General features: G+C 35.2%; 1 protein-coding gene across 3 annotated transcripts in view; it reads right to left on the bottom strand.

Annotated features, from left to right (window-relative positions):
* Positions 1 to 22,871, bottom strand: part of PARP8 (poly(ADP-ribose) polymerase family member 8) — a 177,402-nt gene that overhangs the window by 19,976 nt on the left and 134,555 nt on the right. For all 3 annotated transcript variants that reach the window (XR_005027730.2, XR_008995037.1, XM_036900391.2), the window contains exons 12-18: positions 21,059 to 21,184; positions 19,990 to 20,554; positions 18,363 to 18,413; positions 18,161 to 18,256; positions 10,426 to 10,518; positions 3,657 to 3,782; positions 2,347 to 2,412 (exon numbers count right to left, since the gene is read on the bottom strand). Coding sequence is in view for 1 of the 3 variants with exons in the window: in XM_036900391.2 (XP_036756286.2) it covers positions 2,347 to 2,412; positions 3,657 to 3,782; positions 10,426 to 10,518; positions 18,161 to 18,256; positions 18,363 to 18,413; positions 19,990 to 20,554; positions 21,059 to 21,184 (1,123 nt within the window). In the remaining 2 variants the exon portion in view is untranslated. The remainder of the gene's footprint in view (positions 1 to 2,346; positions 2,413 to 3,656; positions 3,783 to 10,425; positions 10,519 to 18,160; positions 18,257 to 18,362; positions 18,414 to 19,989; positions 20,555 to 21,058; positions 21,185 to 22,871) is intronic.

The raw sequence follows: 22,871 nt of genomic DNA on the forward strand, positions 1-22,871 counted from the left end.
GTTAAACTTGGAAATTAGTGGCTGTGACAATGGTAACAGCAACAATTACCTTAGTCATGTCCCCGAGATAATGTGACTGAAATTCCACGCAGCACAAAGACTTTGCCCAAATGTTTTGCTAAGAGCTTGATCAAACTTTAGCCTGGTTTCACTAGGCCATGTGCCTGAGGGTGATCCCAGGGTCCCCAATGAGTCTTTGCCCAAGAAAATCCAAAGCTGCGAAATCACAGAATGTACTGTACAACCCAGTGTGAACCTATCGGTAATCCTCCACTTCTCCCCCTTCTGAGATTTCCCATTTCCTCGCTCCGCTTCTCCCAAAGCCACTTTTTGGGTCCTCTCTGTTCTTACTTTAAAAACCACAGTCACCTCTGTCTTACTTGGAGATGAGCTCACCTCATACTGTAAGCAAGTGTCTCTCCCCTATTCCAGTCCTCAAATAAAATCTGTCTTTCCAACTTTAACAAGTGTTCAGTGCCATTTCTCTTGGACAATGACTGTTTTTAACTTTTAATTAACACAACATTAAAGCAGAACTTGTCACAGCCACTACTTGTGTTTCTATCTATGATACTGACTTAGGTATACATGAGAATACTGGACAAAATTTACATAAAAGTCTTTTTTTAAAAAGCATTTAATGGAGTTTACCTAGACAATTAGCCTTTCATAGAACAAAAGGCAATCTTTCTGTGGCAATTCATGTCTATCTTATAGGGCAGTACATTCTAGAAAATAGGACAGTACGATGTTGTATATTTGGAGAGGCTTATAGAATTTGATGCAATAAAACCAGACAGCATCCCCATGAGGTACACACTGAAGGAGGGTACCGCGTCAACTATTTACCATCTTGACACTTGAGAAACTGAGGCATCAGCCAATCAAGCGACTTGTCCAAGGTCACAGGCCACATTACTGATGAGCAAATTGCACAACATGGGTCTCTAACTTCCTAGGTTGACACTAAATGTTCTCCATTGCCTCCTATTTACATGGCTTACACATGATCCAGAATCAGGGAAGTAATTTTTGGCAGACAGCTGATGCCAGAGTCAGTTTCAGGCTATTTTTAAAAGCAAGAATGATCTGGGTCTAGAATACAGTATCAACACCCTGCACAAAATTCTTGGTGACTAAAAATGTTTACTTGACTTTGTGTATGATATTTGATATTACAATAGGTTCTTTATTTTCCCCAAGGTGGAAATATACTTTATTGGGTTTTTTTCTTATATAAATAATTAAATATTTGTTTGACAAGGAATTCAGATAATACAGAAAGATATGGGCACAGAGAACAACTGCAAAGGATGATGGTTTTTACACAAATAATGTAACTTCTGAATTAAAGGATTTCTCATTTACCATTGTCTGACACACACCATTTATTTAACAAACAATTGAGTATTTCACTGCATGAATAAAAAACTATCAAAAGAATTAAGAATAAAATTTGGGAATGTAAAAATGTACTCTGGGAGTACATTTTCAAATAGCATAGGATGGTACAGAAGCTTTGTGGACCCCAGTACTGGAGGAATCCACTGTCCTTCACCAGAGAAAGGATATGAACCTGGGGAATACTTACAAGCCTCCAAGGGTCTCTAGGACAGTACAAGCCTTGAAACCACCATATGCAAACTGAACCCATACTGAGTGTTGCTGTCAACTATGGATTATTAATTTTGATTTATAATAACGAGTTTTAAACCTCTCTCCAAATCCTTGGCAGTAGACAGGCCTCAATAATTCAACAGCATGTGCTTTTCCAAGTGCTGGACCGCAGCCCAGTGACACGTTAGACTTTCACAGTCAACTCTGATCCTTGCTCATCACACTTTTCCCCCAAAGCCTCCCTAATGGCCAAAAAAATAAACTCACACTCTCAGGGAATCTGTTGTCTTCCAAAGTAGTTTTGAGACTCTTTATTAAATCTAACATACTATGTACAATTTACATTTGATAGAATGTTTATTTTACCATTAAAATGATGTTTTGAAATTACTACCATTAATTAAAATTGACAGTGTAGGAAGATGGTACCAGATTTCACCTTTGCCTAAAGATTTTCTCATATACCTCCACAATCTCAAACTCTTGCCTGCGTTTGAGAGGAGACTATTAGAGTTATAATTATGCAGCTACCCTCCAAAAGTCACAGTGGTAGTGTGCCAGCACACAGATGTAATTTAATTAACCCAATTTCAATTTTTTTATGATTTTGCTCCCACAGAATAGGAAAGTCCAAATTTCACTACATAGCCAGGGCTCTCAGCATTTTTAAAAATATAGTTTTACTCGAGCAAAACTGAACTGTACAAGACCAAAAGATGATATACTTACTTGTGTCATCTCTCTAATAGAAGTTATGCTATCCAGTGCTTTCATGACTCGATCATAGTTCTTCTTCTATTTGAATGGAAAAAAAATAGCATTCACTGTATTTTTTGCAAGTCTGTACTGCACTGAGAAGCATATTTCTGTACATGAATTTTCCATCAGGGTCAATCTGAAAACAGTGACTATGTTGTGTATATGAAAGAGAAGACTAATAAGATAGCTCAAGAACCTGGGATTTAGAACTGAGTCAGAGAGAAGAGAAAAAGAAAGCAAGGCCAGCCTAAGGAAAGTATATCAAATAATGTTCCACCTACAGGAGAAAAATTTTAACTACAAAAAAAGGTATTATTAGGTTCCTGATTCTCACTTTCACCACTAAAAATTAAGCCATTAAAAAATAAACAGTATCTTTCTAAAATACAAAAATTCATTTTAAATCTTACGGTTTCATTTTGCTTTTATTTTCTTTGGATTGGAAGACTGCAACCAAAAGAGTATGACTACTGTATATATAAATGACACCATACACTGAACTGGTAATTCATTTTTAAGTATAATGGAAATGTGGGTGCTGTTGCCAAATGAAGGAAGAAAACATGAAGGAAAAGTTTTTCTGAGAAAATTTTATATAGTTATTGTTTCTATAAAATGATTTCAAGATGAACAGAAACAGAAACTAAGGCAATTTTAGCTCTCATGCAATTGAAAATTTTTATGTCAGAAGGATTTGGCCTAATTCCCATGAATATTTATTAAATTTTTTTCTCAGTGAGTGCCAGAGGATCAACATTATGAGTGAAACATTCACTAACCTTCAGATAGCTGAGGAGGGAGAAAGAGAAGGGCAAGGCAAGATGAAGTAAAAATACAAAAGAAGAAGGGAAATTTGTCCTTTTACCCATGATCCTTAAAATTAATATGAAGTTATGTAAGTTAGTCACAAAAATATATACTGAAATTAAAATTATCATGTCAAACATTATAAGCCAGTTTATTGTAGCTATTTACCTACCTTCCATGCAAATGGGATGTGTAAAGATCAGAATTTAAATGAGTCTAGTTTCATGAAGAGGAAGTTCTGAAAGTGATTTTAAAGGAGGAAAGGATGAGGAAGTAGTAGGATATGTGAAGGACTGAGGTGGAAACAAATCAAGTTTGTGGAGAAAGAATTGTATTTATTAACTGGATGCGGAGTCCATAACAGTCATGGATATGCTTGCTGAGATAGTGATGTAGACAGAGAAAAAGGAAAGCTAATGAGACTAAAATCTCAGTTACTGTTAAAGGCAACATGTGCTAGGGTGGCTACTTACCCTGGGATTGAAGGCCAGCATCTGAGGATCGTTAGGATCTACCACAGAAGGATAGGGCTCGAAAATGACAACTTTTCTAGGAGATTCCAATGCAGACCTACACATGGACACTAGCAGATCTACCACCTTGAAATACATACATAAGATAGTTAGTATCCTTCAGGCTTTGTGAAGTGCTTTGCCAGTCTTTCTCCCTCTCCTGGTAGTCCAAGTTAATTAGGAAAGCCTCAGGACTGCTGTCAGCTTCTCAAGTCTGTAATCTGCGGCTCTAGACCAAATCTGCCCATTAATTTAAAATAACTAACATGTTGCCTCCAATTACTCATGTCCCAATATCTCTTTGTCATAAACACATTATCATGTGCTAACACTGTTCGAGGCTCTACAGGAAGACAATGATCGAGACAGGCAGGTCCTTTCTTTCATGGAATTTACAGTCTAATGGAGATGCTTAATAAAAAATCAGTTAAACAAATATATGCTTAAATACATTTTTGGTAGTATTAAATGCTATAAAAATAAAGCAGGCACTAGACATTAAGGCAATGGGGGGGGTGCTGTTTTAGAGTCACTAGGAAGGTGGTAATGTTTCAGTAAAGTCCTGATGGAGTGAGGGAAGCAGACGTGGAACTGTTGGAGCGGAGCTACTCCGAGTATAGGAAACTGCAAAGGCAGGCAATGCTCTGACACGCTCCAAGGACAGTCAATTTCCTGACATCATCTTCTCCCCACTCTCCTCTGCGAAAGGCCATTAATGACCTTTCATTTCAAGTATGAAGGCTTTATCCCTATGGTTTATGATTCAAGTGCACAATTTACTAAGAGGCAGTACTATATAATAGTTAAGGGTGTGGCTCCCCTCTCCAGTCCCCCAAACAATATGCTTCTGGCAACTGAATCAAGAAAACTGTCTTGATTCAGTTATTAGATCTTAGTGTGAAGATAAGGGACTTCATAAGAAAGCAACCTACTTATTAATCTCTGTAGGGAAAGATATTTCTAGGAGTTTTTAAATAGGCATTTAAAAAGTACACAGCAAGAACAGGACAATTTTTTATTCTTGTGGGCATTGTGACCTAATGACAGTGGGGCTCACTATGTTGTGTGTATACTCACAAAACACATCCACCCAATCACAGCATCCAGAATTTCCAGTGACCTAAAATAATTAGCAACACTCAAGCCATTGGGTAGATGATCTACAAATAACACATCTCAAAGTGGATAGACATACAAACCCACAAGACTCACTTAGAAAAGAGTGGAACTGAAACAGCTAATGTTTCTCAAACACTATTCCACTTATATGTGTGCATACATATGTGCAGTAAGTTGGATTCCAAGTAATGGATGTAACAAAGACATAATAAAATCCTTCCTTTGGTTCTCTGCTCCCACACTCACCCTCCTTCTACCTCAGAGAGATGCACCTTAACTCATACAATTTGTTTACAGCATTATCAGGTTTCACAATTGAAGAAAACCCAAATAAGGATTCTTGAAAAAGAATAATCTAAGATAAAAACCTCTGAAACTCTGGTGGGGTGGAGGTGGGATAGGGGTGGTAAGCCAATTGGTACACTCTTACATAAATATATTTTAAAATTATATGTTATAGCATGCAATTCAAATTTATTAAAGTGTGTATCCTTTGAGTATATGGTTGAATGATATTCAACAAGGGTGCCAAGATGACTCTAAGGGAAAGGACAGTCTTTTCTACAAATGACAGTGGGAAAACTGGAGAGAGAAGCTGGGCCCTTACCTTATCCCACACACAAAAATTACCCCAAAATGGAATTAAGATCTAAACATAAGCCCTTAAACTATAAAACTCCTACAAGAAAGCACAGGAGCAAAGCTTCATGAAATTGGACTTGGCAATAATTTCTTGGAAATGACACCAAAAGCACGAGCAACAAAAGCAGAAGTAGACAAATGGGAGTACATCAAACTTAAAAACTTTTGTGTATCCAAGTCAACAGAGTGAAAAAGGCATTTGATAGAGAAAATATTTGCAAATCCTATTATCTGATAAGGGGTTAATTTCTAGGGTACATAAAGAACTCCTGCAACTGAACAACAAGAAATCAAATTAACTTGTTTTTAAAAAAAGGGCTGAATAGATATTTCATTAAAGAAGGTATATAGATGGCCAAAAAACATGAAAACATCTTCAACATCACTAATCATCAGAGAAATGCAAATCAGAACCACGAGATATCATCTCATAACCATTAAGATGACTACTATTAAAAAACCACAACCTAACAAGTGTTGGTGAGTATATGAAGAAATTGGAACCCTTGTGTGGTGTTGTTGATGGGACTGTAAAATGGTGCAGCTGGTAAAGAAAATAGTACAAAGGTTCCTCAAGAAGTTAATAACAGAACTTTCATATGACCCCGCTAGAAATGACAATCCTACTTCTGGCTATATATCCAAAGAAACTAAAGAAGGGTCTCAAGGTATTTGCACACCCATGTTAATAGCAGCATTATTCACAATAGCCAAGAAATGGAAGCAACTTAAGTGTCCATTAATGGATGAATGGATAAAGAAAATGTGGTATATACATACAGGGGACATGTTTAACATTATTCAGCCTAAAAAAGGAAAATTCAGTCACATGCTACAACACAGATGAACCCTGAGGACATTATGCTAAGTGAAATAAACCAGTCACAGAAAGACAAATGCAGTATGATTCCACTTCTGAGGTATCTGAAGTCATCAAATTCACAGGAACAGAAAGTAGAATGGTGGTTACCAGGATGGAGGGAAGTGGGATCAGGGGAGTTGTTTAATGGGTATAGAGTTTCAGTTCTGCAAGAAGAGAACGTTAGGAAAATCTTTTTCACAGCAATGTAAATATACTTCACACTATTGAACTGTTGTACACCAAAAAGTGGTTAAGACAATAAATTTTGTTAAGTGTTTTTTTTGCTACAGTAATACCAAAGGTACTAATGGTTACAATGATAACCTGAACAACGGTCCCTTTTCAATCAAATTATTTATCAAACAGTTTGCCAGAAGCTTCAAAACAATCAAAACTACCCCCAAAAGCATATGCATTGTTTTGCAATAATTTCACTAGTGAGTTCAAGTAAATTACAATGAAATAGTGGCTGCAGGCATGGAGAATTTAATTAGAAGATTAGTTCTGTTACTACATGTGCTAACCTAACTTCAAAGAAATAGTGTAACTCACACAGCAAAACCACATGCTGTCCACCAAAGTCTCATGGTCCTTGCTCCCCAGTGCGGGCCAGACTTTCCACCCCTTTTGTCTAAGTAAGGCCACATACCTAGTCTTAACCAATGGATCTGCAGAGGAAAGGCACTGAGCTGATGAAGAAACAGGTGCACCTTCTCCACTTTCCTCTTTCCCCCTCTACCACATGCCATGCATTGAAGCCAAGCCAGCCACACAATGGAAGGAGTCCAGCTCCTTCAATTCTCACAGAAGCTGCCCAACAAACACTCTAACTGGATAGTTGTGTGAGTGAGAAATAAAAGTCTATCATCTTAAGCCACTCTAATTTTATGATTTACCTGTTAGGAGAAGTTACCACTTAGAATTTTTGAACAAAGAAAGGTTTATTAACACTGTTTGGACTTACGTTCTATTTGCACATGTTAATTTTTCCATAGAGTAAAATATTTACTTAAAAAAAAAGTAACACATGCCTATGGTTTCTTTTACCCCAAATCATGTATTTCTCCCCTCCCAGCATTTACAATGACAATGAATAGGATCTTAGCACATATGGTGAGTGCTACAGCCAGCATTACAGACACCTCTCTTCTTGGACTGAGTAACAGAATGGAAGAAGAAATTTGGAGACTGACCAAGATACTTAGGACAGAGAAACATTACATTAGGCCACTGATGAGTGAAAATAAAAGAATCATGTGCCTCCAAAGGAAATTTCAAGCAATTCAACTGAGGTATGAAAGGCCTTAGAGCTCTTGCAAATGAGAAAATTACAAATCCAGATGGGTAAAAAGGGCAAGCGCAGGAGTGGCTTACAGATACACAATGTATGGCTAATTTCAAAATGTAGACCAATGACCTTCAAACATTACAACAGTGACTCCCCCCCCCCTTTTTTTTTAAGGCAGTGGTCTGTGAGAGCCCTATACATAAAGAAATAAAACGGACCTGTTCTGTTGAAGCAGTATGCGGGCGGGGGGGCCTGAAATCCCAGTTCTGAGACACTCTCACCCCCGCCCAGCTTCCCACAGCATCTCTTAAGCGTGCTCTTCAGCCTCAGAGTAGAGTCGACTGATGCACCAAGGTAACTAACTACTGAGATACGGTTATCTGCTGTCTAGTAAAGAATCAGTTGCCATGCGATCTTTAGGATTACAACCAAATATTGGAGTACCTGCTTTACAGTAGTGAAAAAGAGCAGTCCCTTTCGGAGTAGAATTACTAAATTCTCTGATTTTTGGATAATGATCTTTAAGAATTAAATCACTAAATTCATCTGATCTGGTACTTCTGTTTTTTAACTATCATTTTATAATCAAAATTAATTTTTCTGTAAGAACCATTATTCTTAGAGATACATGTATAAAAAGAGGGGGAAAAAAGCACCTAATGTTCTATCAACCTAGCCTACTGTTAGCATGATGTTAATTTCCCTTTGAATCAATTATTTCTTATTTCTAGGCCCTAATTCCTCACCTTTCCAAATTGTTTGAAGGGAAAATTTACATTTAGTAAAATGCACAAATGTTAACTGTACCACCCAAATTCTCTCTCTCTCTCAATATATATATGTATATATACATACTTACATATCCACGTGAATGTACAGGTATGTACATTCACACACACACACACCTGTGTAAAGCTTAATTATTTTTACATAGCTACGGAAAGCATACATTAAACTATCTTTTTTAAGCACTATTAGTTCCGAAAGATGAGAAAAACTTCCACATTTAAAAAGAAAGAAAAGAAAAAGACCCACTGTAATCAGATGTACATTGAAAAAAACCTCTACATACAAGCTAGTCATTTTCTTGGCTTTGGGAATTCTCAGGGCTTTTTATATGCAAGTATATGCGTGCTGGGTGTAGGGACAATATCAAGCTGTATTTCTGAAATTTATTTTCATCATGGAATCACTTTTTCTGGGTTGTAAAATGGTCTATGTTATACTTTTTGTATTTTTCTTTTACAGGGCATTATACCACATATATTGTTCTTAATCTTTCATCAGTTAGATATACTTTAGTTTAGTTAATCAGTGAAAATAAGTAGGTCACGGGGCCATAAGTCCACGAGGCTGGAGCTATCTGCACTGACCGTTGTGCTCCCATCTAACATAATGCTTGTTCTATAGGAGGCATTCAATACTTGCAGATGAAATGTCTGCTGCACAATCATTTTTTTCATTTTTGTGAAACTTATGAGATATTGGAATCCTTTTTACATTTAGCTTCCTGTTGATTTTTAGTAAAGCTAAATATTTTCTCACATTTATTTACTAACCACAGGTCCCTATTTATGAATTATGCATTTATTTCCTCTATCAATTGTTATGGACTTCCTATCTTTCATCTCAATTTTTACGAGCTTTTATATAATTATGTTTGAGGCAAAACAAACTTACAGTTAGCTCTTAATGTTCACAAATTTTTCAAGTAAAAAACATAAAGTATGCATGGACTCACATCTGTTGGTATTTGCCTTTGTAATTTCTTGTAACTGCAAAAATGCATAAACCTGATGCCCTCCCTAGGCTGTGAGTGCTTTAATTTTACTGTCCTCTAGTCTATGTAAAATGAACAAAACTATTTTTAAGCCATTGGGAATTTGTTTTTGTTCACAGTGTGAATAGCTCAACTGATTCTCCCCATGTGCAGGTTATTTGTTCCTACCTCACTTATTAAATCATTTTACTTTATAATTTGAGGTAATACCTCCTTTAAAATATATCAAGTGTATTTATAGCTTGGTCTATTTAAGGGATAATCTGCCATTCTACTCTTTGCCAGTACTGTATCTGTTAAAAGTATTATAGCACTACATGATGTTTTTCTATGGCTGGTCGGGCCTCCCCTGATTAACATATTAATGTTCTTTTTTTAATTTTCTCTGATTTTATTTTCTTACAGATTTTTTAGCGATTTAGTTATATTCTGTAAATGAGCAAAAAAAAAGGTTTTGATGTAACTGTACTACACCAGTTTTGGCATCTTTGTAATTTTTTCCTTCCAGAAACAAGGAATGCTTTTCTACTTCCAACTTGTTTCTTTATTTTTTTAAATATTTTTATCATTGTGTCATCAACACTGCTATTGTAAAACTGAATGCTCTCTTTTTCTTATATGTTCTGCCCTTTATCTTTTCACCTAAGTTTGAAAATATATTGGCTTCCATTTTATGGCACTATTACTTTATAAATAAATTTTACATGATGCATGTAATAAAGATTTCAATATCTCAACTTCACCATATAAGAAGAATCACAGTTATTTTTCAAACAATAGAACGTTAATTTAATTTCTCTCCTTGGCAACTGCACAATGACAAAATACACATCAGATAAAGATGGCAAATTTTAGTTTCTATCTAAGAAATATCAAATGTTGGTTTGCTTTTTAATCTAACAACAAACTCTCAGGAATTTTCCCAAAAAACAACAAACTCTCAGGAATTTTCCCAAAAGAAATAGAGTGAGGATAACCAGTGGATCAGAATAAATTTTTCAAGTCAAAATATGGAAGAATTAGTATCCTGTGTTACTACCTGAGCTCCGGTTGCTATTTCATCAGCAGCTTCATTCATTACTCCCAGGGTTTGAAAAGCAAATACACACAGCTCTCGTTCACACACAGTAGGCTACAAAAGAAAGGGGAATCCATTACAATATCTCGTTCCAACTCCTAATTCCTAAATTAAATGTGCAACATCCCATTTAATAAATGTAAATGCAAAGTTTTGGAATGTTAAAAGAAAGGAGTATTAGTTTATTTAATAAATTTATGTTTCTTAATTTAGGTAACAATTAGTAAATAATCATTTACTGATACAGTCACAAATATAAGAAATCCACTTCAGTTAAGCTTTTAGCATTTGCACTCAGAATGATTTAATGATAGTCAAAAATATTCTTAAACTGGAAAAGTAACCTCTCTTGTTTAATACATATTTGTACCTGAGATGTATTTTAAAAAAGCAGATACTAGGCTAGTGATATAAAAAAAAAGGTTAAACCCCAAAACTGTGTAAAAAAAAAACAGAAAGGAGAATTCCACTCTTCCCTAGGTAATCTTTTGGGAAGAAACAAACACGACTCTGCTTACGAGCTACACTGCTCTTGAAAGATTGGTTTTGTTGCAAAGACTTTTGACTTCAATAACCTCCTGAAGTCAACAGCTCTGAAATATACACTAGAACTGGCTTTGGAAGAGATCTCATCTTTCAAATCTAATATAGTGTCATTTGTTTGATTTATCTTATCTCCCAAGTTACATTGCATTAGGCAGCTTATGAAGCCTAACATGACGTGATCCATGGTGCCGCTGCCTGGCAGACAGAAGGCATTTGTTAGTGCCACTGCTCCTATGCTCACTCATTTCAGAGGGCAACTTGGTCTAGTGCTTAACCAGTGGACAAGTACAGCCCCATTCAAAATAGTCAAACCACATGCTTTATGTTCCCATAAATGGCCCATATGGTGACTTGGTGGACATAAAATACGACCAATCAAAAGATTTCTGGTTGACATTTCCCAAAGAGAATTCTAGAAAAAATTGAACTGACGGGTTTCCTTCGTCAGCCTTGAAAGCGCAGTTTGATTACACTTCAAAAATACCAGGAAAAACTACCTTGAGAGAAAATTAATTGGAGAAAAGTCCAAACCGAAGCTGTATATACTGATTTATATATAGCTGAATGTACTTAAGAGTACATTGTTGAATTTCTGCTATTTTTTCTTTTACTTGGGTGTTTATTCTTAATCTTCTATTTTTTTAATGTGACTGTACATTTCACCCTCAACTTCCCCCATGGACATTGGACTGTTTCTTTTGTTCACTCTGTGGGAAGATGATATGGTCTGAAATAGTATCAACCATTTACTGAACATTTACTATAATGTCAAACACTATACTGTTTTTTAAGTATAGTGAAACTGTATACAAAGAAGAATCCAAGGAGAAGACAAATATTGGATCATAAAGGGCCCTAGGGATTTATTCATGTGCCAGCTAACCCTAGTCCACTGAAGAAATAAAGAGAAACAGAAGGTGCTTTGTTTTTAATAATATTCTTGTCAAATGACTGTTCATTTTTCATGACTGAAATCCATCATTCCCGAAGCTAAATAATAGGATAAGTTTCATTTAGTGTATATGACTCACGATTAGTTTTTAATTTTTTAATTTAAACCTTTGACAGTTACACTTATTTTGTGATCATCCAAATAAGTATGTATGTTATGAATGTGCATGTGCATTCACACACACATTCCAGAGGCCATAACAATACAAATTACCTCTTAGGTATCAAATTCCTGCTTTAAACAATGGAAATGATAATGAAATAAAATACTTTGCTACACTAGATTGGGATTTTTTGAAATTTTAGTATAGGGAAAGTTTCAAAAACTAATGGAAAAATATGACAGACACTGTTATTCTTACATATCTGTTCAGCATATTTTATCCCCAATCCTAGGTATTTGTGTGCCATCCTGACTTAGTCTCAAATAATTTTTACCAATTTCACCCAAACCTCCCATTCTTTATCTTGGGTAACAAATAAGCAACATTTCAATGGTTTCTTCTGCATTTATGTTTCATCCCCCTCCCAGACCTGTTTATATTCAAACCTCTGTATCTCCAAATCACATGCACTTGGCCAAGGGGCCCCTTATTTTAAATAATACACCTACATTCCTAATGATAATGTATGGCTTGATTACTTTATGGACACTTCTTTTCTTTCTTGTGTATTTTTGGTTGAAAAGTGACCTTTCCATACTCAAATGTGTAAGACTTATTTATAGGAGTATCCTGTTACTGCAACTATTGGAAGAAAAAAATCAGGTATCCTAGAAACTTGCCTTTGGGGGAAAAATATTTTTTGTTATATTAAAACATCAGAAGTAGAAGTACACATTACATTCTTTAAAAATAATTTTATCTTCCTTTCTTTTTAAATTAGCAACTACAGAGGTAGTAATATTGAGATTAATTTATATACTACATGAACACCATACTAAGTAAATACTAGTGAATTTTTAAAAATTCTGTATTTATTGTCAGTTATACTAAAAAGTTGAGAGTATTCAAGATGTAAATCAGTTTAATTTTGAGATAAACATTTCCAAACTAGTTTTTGTGGATTATTGATCCTCTCTTTCCCACATTTATCCACATTTTATTTGAGGGAAGTTAAAAAGGTCAGTGTGAGATGGTGCACTAAAAGATAAGTTTTCAAGTCAAATTACAGTATAAGGTTAGAAGTCTCCTTGCTTACAGAAAGGACATCTTATTTAAGGATAGAAACCAACTCATTCTGAATGAAATATCAGTAGTTATATCGTGGATTAGCATTCTAATCCTTGAACCAACTTCAGCCAAGTACCCATCCCCATTAAATTCTGCTATTACTGTATAATTTACAGAAGGCTCAAGTATCAATTCAAAACAATGTTCATTTAATAGCTATAATATGATAAGGGTAATGATGTTTTACTACACATACTTTAATACAAAGTATATATGCCTACAAATAACCAAAATGTATATTACTTACTAATTCATTTTTGCATTTACAATAAATAAATTCATTTCAAGTTGTAAAATATCACCTATTCTTTATGTTATAATAGTATGTTGCCTTCAAGCAATTAGCTCCTGTAAGTTAAAACAGTAAAACCACAGCAGGTCTCTCCTGCCACTACACATAAATAATTTTTTGCAATATAATATTTATTATGCAGCATTTAAAAAGGGGAACTTTGTCTCTAAGATTTATCTTAGAAGTTTTTAAACTAATATGAATATTCTTATTTTATTTGAATCAAAACAATTTAAATGTAAGCAGTAAAAACATGTTTCAAAAAATGGCTTTAAGACCCAAAGAATATTTTGAACCTAACTGCATTTTAGAAACTGTATTCTCAATGAACTTCAATTACTTCTTTTGGAAGTAGAAATGATACAACTCAAGCTATGAATTTATATATAGCGTGGCGGAGGTTGAGTGGCTTTCAAACATTTTTTTGCCAGTCTTTTCATTCAAACAAAATATTTCATGTAAGTCCAATAAACAAAATAGATAAAAGTGAATATTGTTCCATTTGGAGCACATGTGCCCAGCTTGGTCTTTCTATATATAAAACAGGGATTTGAGGTATAGAGAAAGCTGTTTAAATATTAACAATATTAGGTAACACAGATAAGTTGTATCTTCTACTTGCTCTAATCCAACATGTATACAAAAATAAATGTTTAATAAAAATTTTTATTGAAGCATATTAAGAAGTAGCATTTTCATATTCATAGTGTATCAAAAACCTTTAATTTATTGCTAAAATCATTCTTGCTTAAAAAGAAATGAGCAATGTAAACACAAATTCATAATTTAAAAACTAGTGTTGCAAACACAGAATTAATATCTTCTAAAACACATAGGCTTTAATTCTCTGTATTTCTGGTTTTATAGTCAATGCTTTGGGAGTTCTTTTTATAGTTTGGAAGAGAAACACATTAAGGGTGGGGAAAGGTTTACTGTCCACTAAGACAGGGAACCCCACAAAGATCACGACAGATCTATCCTGAGATAGAGTCACTCCTGATTCGGCTTCATCATACAACTTAAGTTGTTTGAGGATTAAAACCGATTTCTATTCAATTTGGATGTAAAAAATTTTTTTTTCTTCAACTACAATATAATTATTTAATTGAGCTGTATTTTAAAACCTGAAATCTTAATTTCTGTGATGAAAGTGGGTGAGAGGATGGGATGAGAAGGGAACAGGCCATGTTTTCTCATCCACTCTTCAAATATTAAAGTCAGAACTAAATATAAGAAGACCAACCTATTTTACTCACAGAAAGTAAAATGGGACAAATCCAGGTTTACCTACATGCTTAAGTTTCTCAAATTTCTGCGGGAATGCCTTAAGCTACGACCAAATTATAACTGTGTGTTGTTAAAATTTCACTCTGAAAATAAGAACCTTGGTTACAAACACTTGTCTGAGGTCCAGAGCAAGGCACAAAAATGCAGACGCTCAGGTTTCCCAGTTGACTTTGCCTAGTAGGACTGGGCATTATTCTCAGGTGATGGTAGCAGAATGTTAGGCCTGATTCATCCACTTTGAGCGAGTAATCTGGGACACTTCCACATGGCAGAAGAAGAGAATGAGACCATAATTCTTACATCATGTGTTGATGTGGGAGTGATGTTAACCAGGGATACACAGAATGACTGTCAAGTATCAATGACAAACTTTTAACTTTATGGGGACACTAATCCACACAACGAGGCGTGGTTTTCTATAAGGGAGTCTGGAGTTTGGCAGCTCATCTGCAGGGCTCCAAGACAAGCAATATGCATGGGATTGAGGACTGGGGTGTAGAAGGGGAGCGTAACAAAAAGACAAAGGCACTAGGAATTTAAAAAACTGATAAACAGTGGTGATTCTGGCAATAAACCCTTGTCTTTTTGTTTTCCCGAACCACTTGATGAAGAACAAATCAACATTTTAAAGCATCTCCAAAACAGTTTGTTGCATGAACACTCTATAGTTAATTCAAAGTATAGAGGACCAATGATTTGGTTTTGGTTTGGTTTTTGGATCACAATCCAAGCTGCACTGGCAATCTGATCTGGACCTCTGAAATTTCTCTCAGGTTAAATGAGTTCTTTGAAAATCTAAAATATTACACATCAGGACTCACAACTAAAAGTGGCATTTATATCCTTTGTAAACAAAGGAGAAAATTGGAGCATGGTGGTATTTCTAAGTAAGTAGTTTAGTTCCCAAGTTGCAGGAAGTGTGACACGCTTACCTAGACCTCTGAGTCCAGGGGCAAAACAGTCTAAGTAGTGATTCAAATTTCAGCACTGTTGGGGAACAGGGGTAAAAGGGGACTTACATGATTTATAAAACAAGCAGGCTTGGAGAAAAGAGAAAAATAAGGAATAGTTTGAATTTTGAAAGAGAAAGCTCTAACAAATACAATAAATATTAGACACAGAATTCTATTGAAATTCCTTTTGTCTAACCTATTTAATCACCAGCTGGGTTATAACTTATCCTCTTTATATCTCTGGGATGTCTTACCATTTATAATGTGTCATATGAGCTGAATAAATGGTCAAGGAGTCAGTTAATTGATTAATACCCCATAGGAAATTATATTTGTAATAATTTTTATACATGACTATTAAAATTACAGTGAACATTCAGCAATGTAAATGTAAGAGGGATGTAGAAAAAAATGAATGTGCCTGATTTAGGTGAAATATCTGTTTTGCAGAATTAAGAGGCAGTTCTTTCTGTTTACCTCTTTTCCTTTGAACATTAGATGATCTTTGATTTTAATTTCCTGATATGATTTCATATGTCATTTATTTTATTTAAGAAACCAAAGTAAGGTTCTGATTTCCTCAGTATCAGTCTTAATCACAGCAACATAAAACCACCTGATAACTAACTATATTTATTTGGAAAATGTTGTTTTCTCTCAGATTTACAAAAGCCCTTCCACATCTAGAAAAAGAAAGCAAACTTCACTGGCGCAGAACAAAACAGAGAATGTCAAACAAAATCTGGAGTAAGGCACAGAGAATACTAATAGCAACTATGATATTTTTATCACTTACTATAGGAATGAACTATTAGGAATTAAACCACAAAGAGTGAACTCCCAACAATATGTGTAGTAAATTTACAGGACATAAAAGTACATGAGTCAAGAGTAGCCCCATGACTAACCATGACCGTGGTGCCACTCTGCAGGGCTCAAATCCTGTTTCTATTACTTCATAGCAGCATGACTCTAAATAAATTAGCTTTCCTTATCTGTAAAGCAGGAATAATAATAGTACCCATTCACAGAGTTATTATGAACTTTGATTACATAAACCATGTAAAGCACTTTGAACACATGATCAAGTGAAAAGTACTCAAAAAGCACATGCCATTAGTAACATTACTACTATCTTCTGCAGTGAAAATGGCATTGCCATAGATCAAGCATATAGGTCAAGATGCACAGACGGGCACTAACAAAATAAAAATGGACCTCCTAAGTGAGATAACTTGAGGTGAACAGAGGATTTTCCCTGTTTTCATATAATTACACATTTACATGTATCAAAAAAAATAATAAGCTTTCATAAATACTTAATCAACAAATGCTGATTTAGTCCAATTTGGGTTTCAAAATAATAATTTATCTCCTTAAGAGAATGAAAAAAATAGCATATGGGAGGCAAGAAACAGTTTTTAAATATGTTTCCTATAAACATATAAAATGGAACAAACATCCTAAAACCCGCCAGATGATTTGTTTCACAAATGGCTACTACATACGCTTTTTAAACTATAAACCTTGAAATTAAAAAAAAGTTCTAATAAAATTATCTCATTCTAGGCTTTGTGATTTATCTTTTCAAACATATACTCCTAAAGAAAGGACGCATTTCTCTTAACAAGTGCCCCAATCTAGCACGGTGCCTTATAAAGTCTGATAAGCACTTATGGTGCAGTTTTGAAGTCAGAGAGAATTAAGTTCAAAGTCCAGCTTCTACCTATCCTAGCTGGGTGATGGTGAGCCAATTGCTTAACCTCTTTGAATCTTAATCTCCTTATTTTCACTCTGGGCACAAAAACAAAAAAAAACATAGAGTTTTGTAAAAATCAAACAAGGAAGCAAATGCAAAATACATACACACAGTGCCTGGCACACAGCCCTCGGGTCATCTGCAAACAGGCCACTGGGATGCTTCCTTTCCAGTCTGGATACCTCCTATTATATTTTCTTACCAATGCCAAAATTTAGAAAGATCTAACTGATTAAAGGATAAACAAATGCCGTACATCCACAGAACATACTATCATTCCACCATAAAAAGGAATAAAGGACTGATACAGGCTACGTGGATGAACCTTGAAAGCATTTACTAAGTGAAAGATGCCAAAAACAGAAGGCCACGTAATGCATGATTCCATTTATATGAAATGTCCACAACAGGCAAACTTGTACAGACAGAAAATAAATTAGTGGTTGCCAGGAGGTGAGGGGAGGGGAAAACTGGGAATGACAACTACACTGATATTAATATAGATCTAGATGGAGACAAATGATTCAATTGTCAAAATTACAACACTTTGTACATTAAGTAATTTGATTACAATAGAGAGCATTCACTGCAAATAGTTATTTATTTATTTTTATATCTTACTCCCCTTTTATTTATAGTCTAAATCAGCACTGACATTTTACCAATTAGAACTTACCCTAAGCATGGGGCCATTTTGAAACACATGTGGCTCATCACAAACCACACAGTATTCATTCAACACAGGGATCCGCTGTTCAGCAAACTCAATTGTCTAAATCAAACAGTAAAGAAAAGTAATTAAGTCAAGTTAATAACCAATTTGAAAACTCACTAGAGGCTAAAAATACTTCTACAGTGGATGGAGTCCTGGCTCATACCTGCACTAGGAAGCCACGGTCTCGTATTGGAATGCATTTGGCACCATTTGGCTATAAAAAGCAAAGCAAAAGAAAAAAATAATGTGTTAATTGGGTAAATTATAACTTATAGCCTTTTACTATTTGCAGCAGTGAAAAGAGATGTGACCTTGTATTAAGATCACCTGTATTAGAATTAAATCACTGATTATGAGGTCAAGGTTTTAGTATTTCTTTATTATAATACATTTTCTGCCACTATTATTTCAATCCTTGTCTAAACTATGTGAATAGCATTCTTAACTTCTGATCTCCTAATAAAAATGATTGGCAGCTTTAAATAATCACAAAACTTGCTTCCTCTATTACTCATTAAATGCTCCCACCTCCTCATTTAGATGACTTGAATGTTATTTTACCATGAGATAAATTTAAATTATTCCCCTAAGGACATATTACCTACAAAAGGAGCATGACATTAAACTACTGTAGGAGGCTTAACCCTACAGGAGAACCCTGAGACATTTTCTCTTGCAGAGTAACTGAAATTATCTTTCTTAGGTGAAACTATCATGGGAAACTTCCTACTATGTAACTCTTGGACATTACTTTCAATGTCTTTAATGCTTAACTTTGATAAGAAATGAGCTTTTAGGAATATCCATCTAAAATTACCAACATACTCAAATATGTTTTCTTAACACAAATATAATTTTACAGCATAATTTACAATGTAATTTTAGAATAAATCTATACAAGAGACTTATTTATATGAATGTATAAATAAATCTATACAACTTCCTGATAATTTGTCTTATTTTTTCATTTTCATCTACTGCCAGGTGTATCACATTAATGATTAAGAATTAAATATGCCCCTCCAACACCTGCATAACTCAGACACTTGCATTCACTAAAAGCAAACAAATTTTTTTGTCAATTATTCAATGCAATTAATATATACAAACTAGGTCTATTTCTTTATCTGAACCAGCTATAATGATAATACATTTAGAAGTAAATTTTGTGTAAGACTGACTCCCAATAAATACCACCCAATGGACTTGAGTTTTAATACAGTCACTTTCCGGCCTCATTTCCCCCAGAAAACAGCTTTCAGATAAATTGACTTCATTTTATAAAGTAAACACTAAGAGCAGCTATAACTGAAGCTCTGGGACACAGCTATAAATGTTGCTTCTGTTTACAAGAAACAGTGCTCGTGGGCAAAGTTTTCTACTTACATATAATTTAATCATCAAAAAAACTTTGTCCTCCACTACTTGTGTGAGAATACTAGAGATTAGATAATTCTACTTACTAAAACATTAAAATACTATGTGCTTGCTTAAAAGGACAGGCTTTGTGAATTCAACTGACTTTCATTTTTAGCAGCCTTCTTTTCCATGATAGGAATTTGGGCTAGATGGCAAATCAGTAAGTAGCTACCTTTATTTTTTTCAGAATCCAAACAAACATTTGGATTTGAGTACTTGTTGGAAAGGTCCGGTATGCAAACTAATACTCAAAGAGAAAAAAACAGAAACAGAAAAATCTTCTTTCCTCTACCAGATCTTACAAAACAAGCAAAAAATTCTATTACACCTTAGCTAACAGTTAAGAACTCAAGATGCAAACATTTACGCACAGGAGGCTGGGAAGATGAAGAGGAAGACGGTGTTAAGATACCAATAAGCCCTGAGGTAAGAGAGAGCCTCCTGCACTCTGCGTGCGGTTCCTTGAAGAGCTCCGTTTTGGCTGACTTGGCGCCACTGGAGTAAGACTTGCTGAGCAGCTTGGGATTCTTCAGGCCGTAGAACTCCTCCACTCTGAGGTTGCTGGAGTAAGACCTGCTTAAGAGTTTGTGGGGCTTCAAGCTGGTGGTGTGCTCACATCGCGGATCTCCAGAACAAGATCGAGTCAGTAGTTTATGCGACTTTAGAGCCAGGCAGTCCTCTTGCTTGACAGCAGCAGGGCAGGGACGGTTCAAGAGTTTGTGCGACTTAATTGTCGTCACCGCCTGCTCCGCCCGGGGGTCGCTGGACAAGGAGCGGCCAAAGGTCCTGTGCGACTTGGCGGTGCACATGTCATCAGTCTTGACCGTGCTGGAACACGTCCTCCGCAGTAGCTTATGCGTTTTGGAGATCCCATCTTGCTCGGGCTTCAGTTTGGATTTGCTCTTCCCGCAACCAGGGGGTGGATAACTTGGCGACCTGCAGAATTGAACAGTAATTATTAAGAGGCAAATCATGAGTATAACCAAGAAGAGCACTTGTCAGGCTCAATCAACTCGACTGCTATAAATAGCACCTCATTTGAATACAGCCCATCCACTAAAACTGAAACCAAAAGTATGTGTAGAATCATCAGAGAGACTCAGTTATATTTTTCCTGAAAGCAAGAGACTGTTAATTTTTCCTCCCTCCTACCTGTCTGTAAGAGCTATACAGAACTAGTCTCTGCAGGGAAAACTCTCTTTGATTGGAAAACAAAGAATGTAATTTTAGTACATTTAACCCAAGTTAAAGAAACAAAAACTCTATTCATAGACACGAATATCTATGATTTTCATGGATGGATATAACTTAGTCTGTTCTTTGAAGGCATAAACAAAATAAACAGATGGTAAGACTATAGAAAGAATGCTCTGAACTAAACCACGGAGTATCACACGCTCAGCACTTAGCAAGACCAGAGCAAACTCGTCTGTTACCCACCTGCGCAAGGTAGAAAATAAATGCAAGGGAGACTTCACCTTCTTCTCTGACAGCTTCTTATTGTGGAGACAACTGAATTTTTCTTTGCTCTGTTTCCACTGCTGTGTAACAAACGTCTGCATGATTCTGTCAATCCAAAGGTTAAGTCTGTTACCACAGTTCTAGGCAATTTAATGTAAGACTTCTGTATTATGTAGAGAATATCAACAACTGTAGCTGAAGGGGATAAAATTCTGAATTTTTTGTGGGTGCAGGAAACACAGTTTTAAAAAAATTTGTTTGGAATGATTATTAAGATACAAGTGAAGTCAATTTCTTTTTACTTGATTTACTTGTGTATTTTTCTTCGTGAAAAGGAAAACAAAATCAAACAGTAAAATCCTAAGTAGAAATAAACCATGTAAAACTGACTCTATGGAGCTCAGCAAATTTTATCTTCAGCACAACCAGTTCATTTTTAAATATAATGGTTTTTCAAAAATGTATGTCTCTAAAAATTGTTAGTTACTATAAAAAGTAGGAACTCCTGATCTGGTAACGGATATGATTTGGTAACTCCTGACCTCAATATTTTCTGAGTCAAAATCATTACATCATTGTTTTCTGATAAGGAATTCAGGAATGTCAGCTTGGACTTAGACACCACATTATTTTCTGAAAAGGATCCTAGGCTGTGATAGCATCTCTGTGTTCCTTCTTTCACGGGGCAATGGAGGAAGACCCCTTAAATCTGATATTTAAGTAGACTAGACACAAAATTTTACAATTAAACATTATTATGCAAATAAATCAAACATTTTCATTTTCTTTCAAAAGTCAATTCAGCATTGCCTGCTTTTCATACTGTTTTGTTAGTTCTAACGCAGATTGCCTTTGAAACAGGAAAATGGTACCAAAAGTTACTATTTACAAAACAACAGGGCGGAAAACAGTTTTCTCTTTAATTCTCAGGGCAACCCCCCAAAAGTAGCTATTATTTCACATTTCACAAATGAGGTAAGGAAATTAAAACTGCTTGAACTGTGTAGATTAGCCTGCATAGTAAGTGGTAGAGCTGTAATACCTATGTTATTAAATATGGGTTGATTCTGTGTTAATATGTTATTCAAAAGGGACCGGTATGACTCAGCACCAGGCCAATTATTAATTTCTCAAGATCCTCATGTCTTACCAAATTAACTCAGGTACCCAGAAGTACATTACTCAGAATTGCTACCCCAACCTTTAGTCAGATAGCTTGGATGAGTTCAGAGGGAACAAGCAAGTATGGAACTATTTTGGTGCAGTGAGGAAGGAGATAAAATTGCAGTCAATGATGCATGATTCCAAATTTGCAGCAAGTATATATTAGAGCTCAGGACAAGGGAAAATTTGTATTTTACACTTAATTTTTAAAGATTATTTTCACTCAAGATTTCAGCAAATTTAAGTGTAAGAGTAATAATGGGGTCATCGTTTATCCTTATACTTAAACCTAACCAGAAATCCAGAAACACCACCCTTTGTATCAAGCAGATTCAGATTCTTTCCCTGCTATGAAAAATCTCCATTACTGTGTGCATTCCCTAAGAAACCCAGCAAGTGCTTCTCTTATTCTTGATAAGCTAATTGGAACAAAACATAAGCCAAATAGCTATAATTGTTCCCATTTTCATATTATATTAACATTCTATAGTGTGATTTTAATATCCAACACCAATAATTCTTAAGACTTGGGTACCCACTTCTTTAATCTTGGATTCAAAAGGGGGAGGGTGTTAACTGTTCCCTATAAGAAATTTATCCAGTTTTTAGTTTCCATGGTAATCTGAAA

Source organism: Manis pentadactyla, chromosome 2 (genome assembly GCF_030020395.1).
Source record: "Manis pentadactyla isolate mManPen7 chromosome 2, mManPen7.hap1, whole genome shotgun sequence".
NCBI classification, from domain to species: domain Eukaryota; kingdom Metazoa; phylum Chordata; class Mammalia; order Pholidota; family Manidae; genus Manis; species Manis pentadactyla.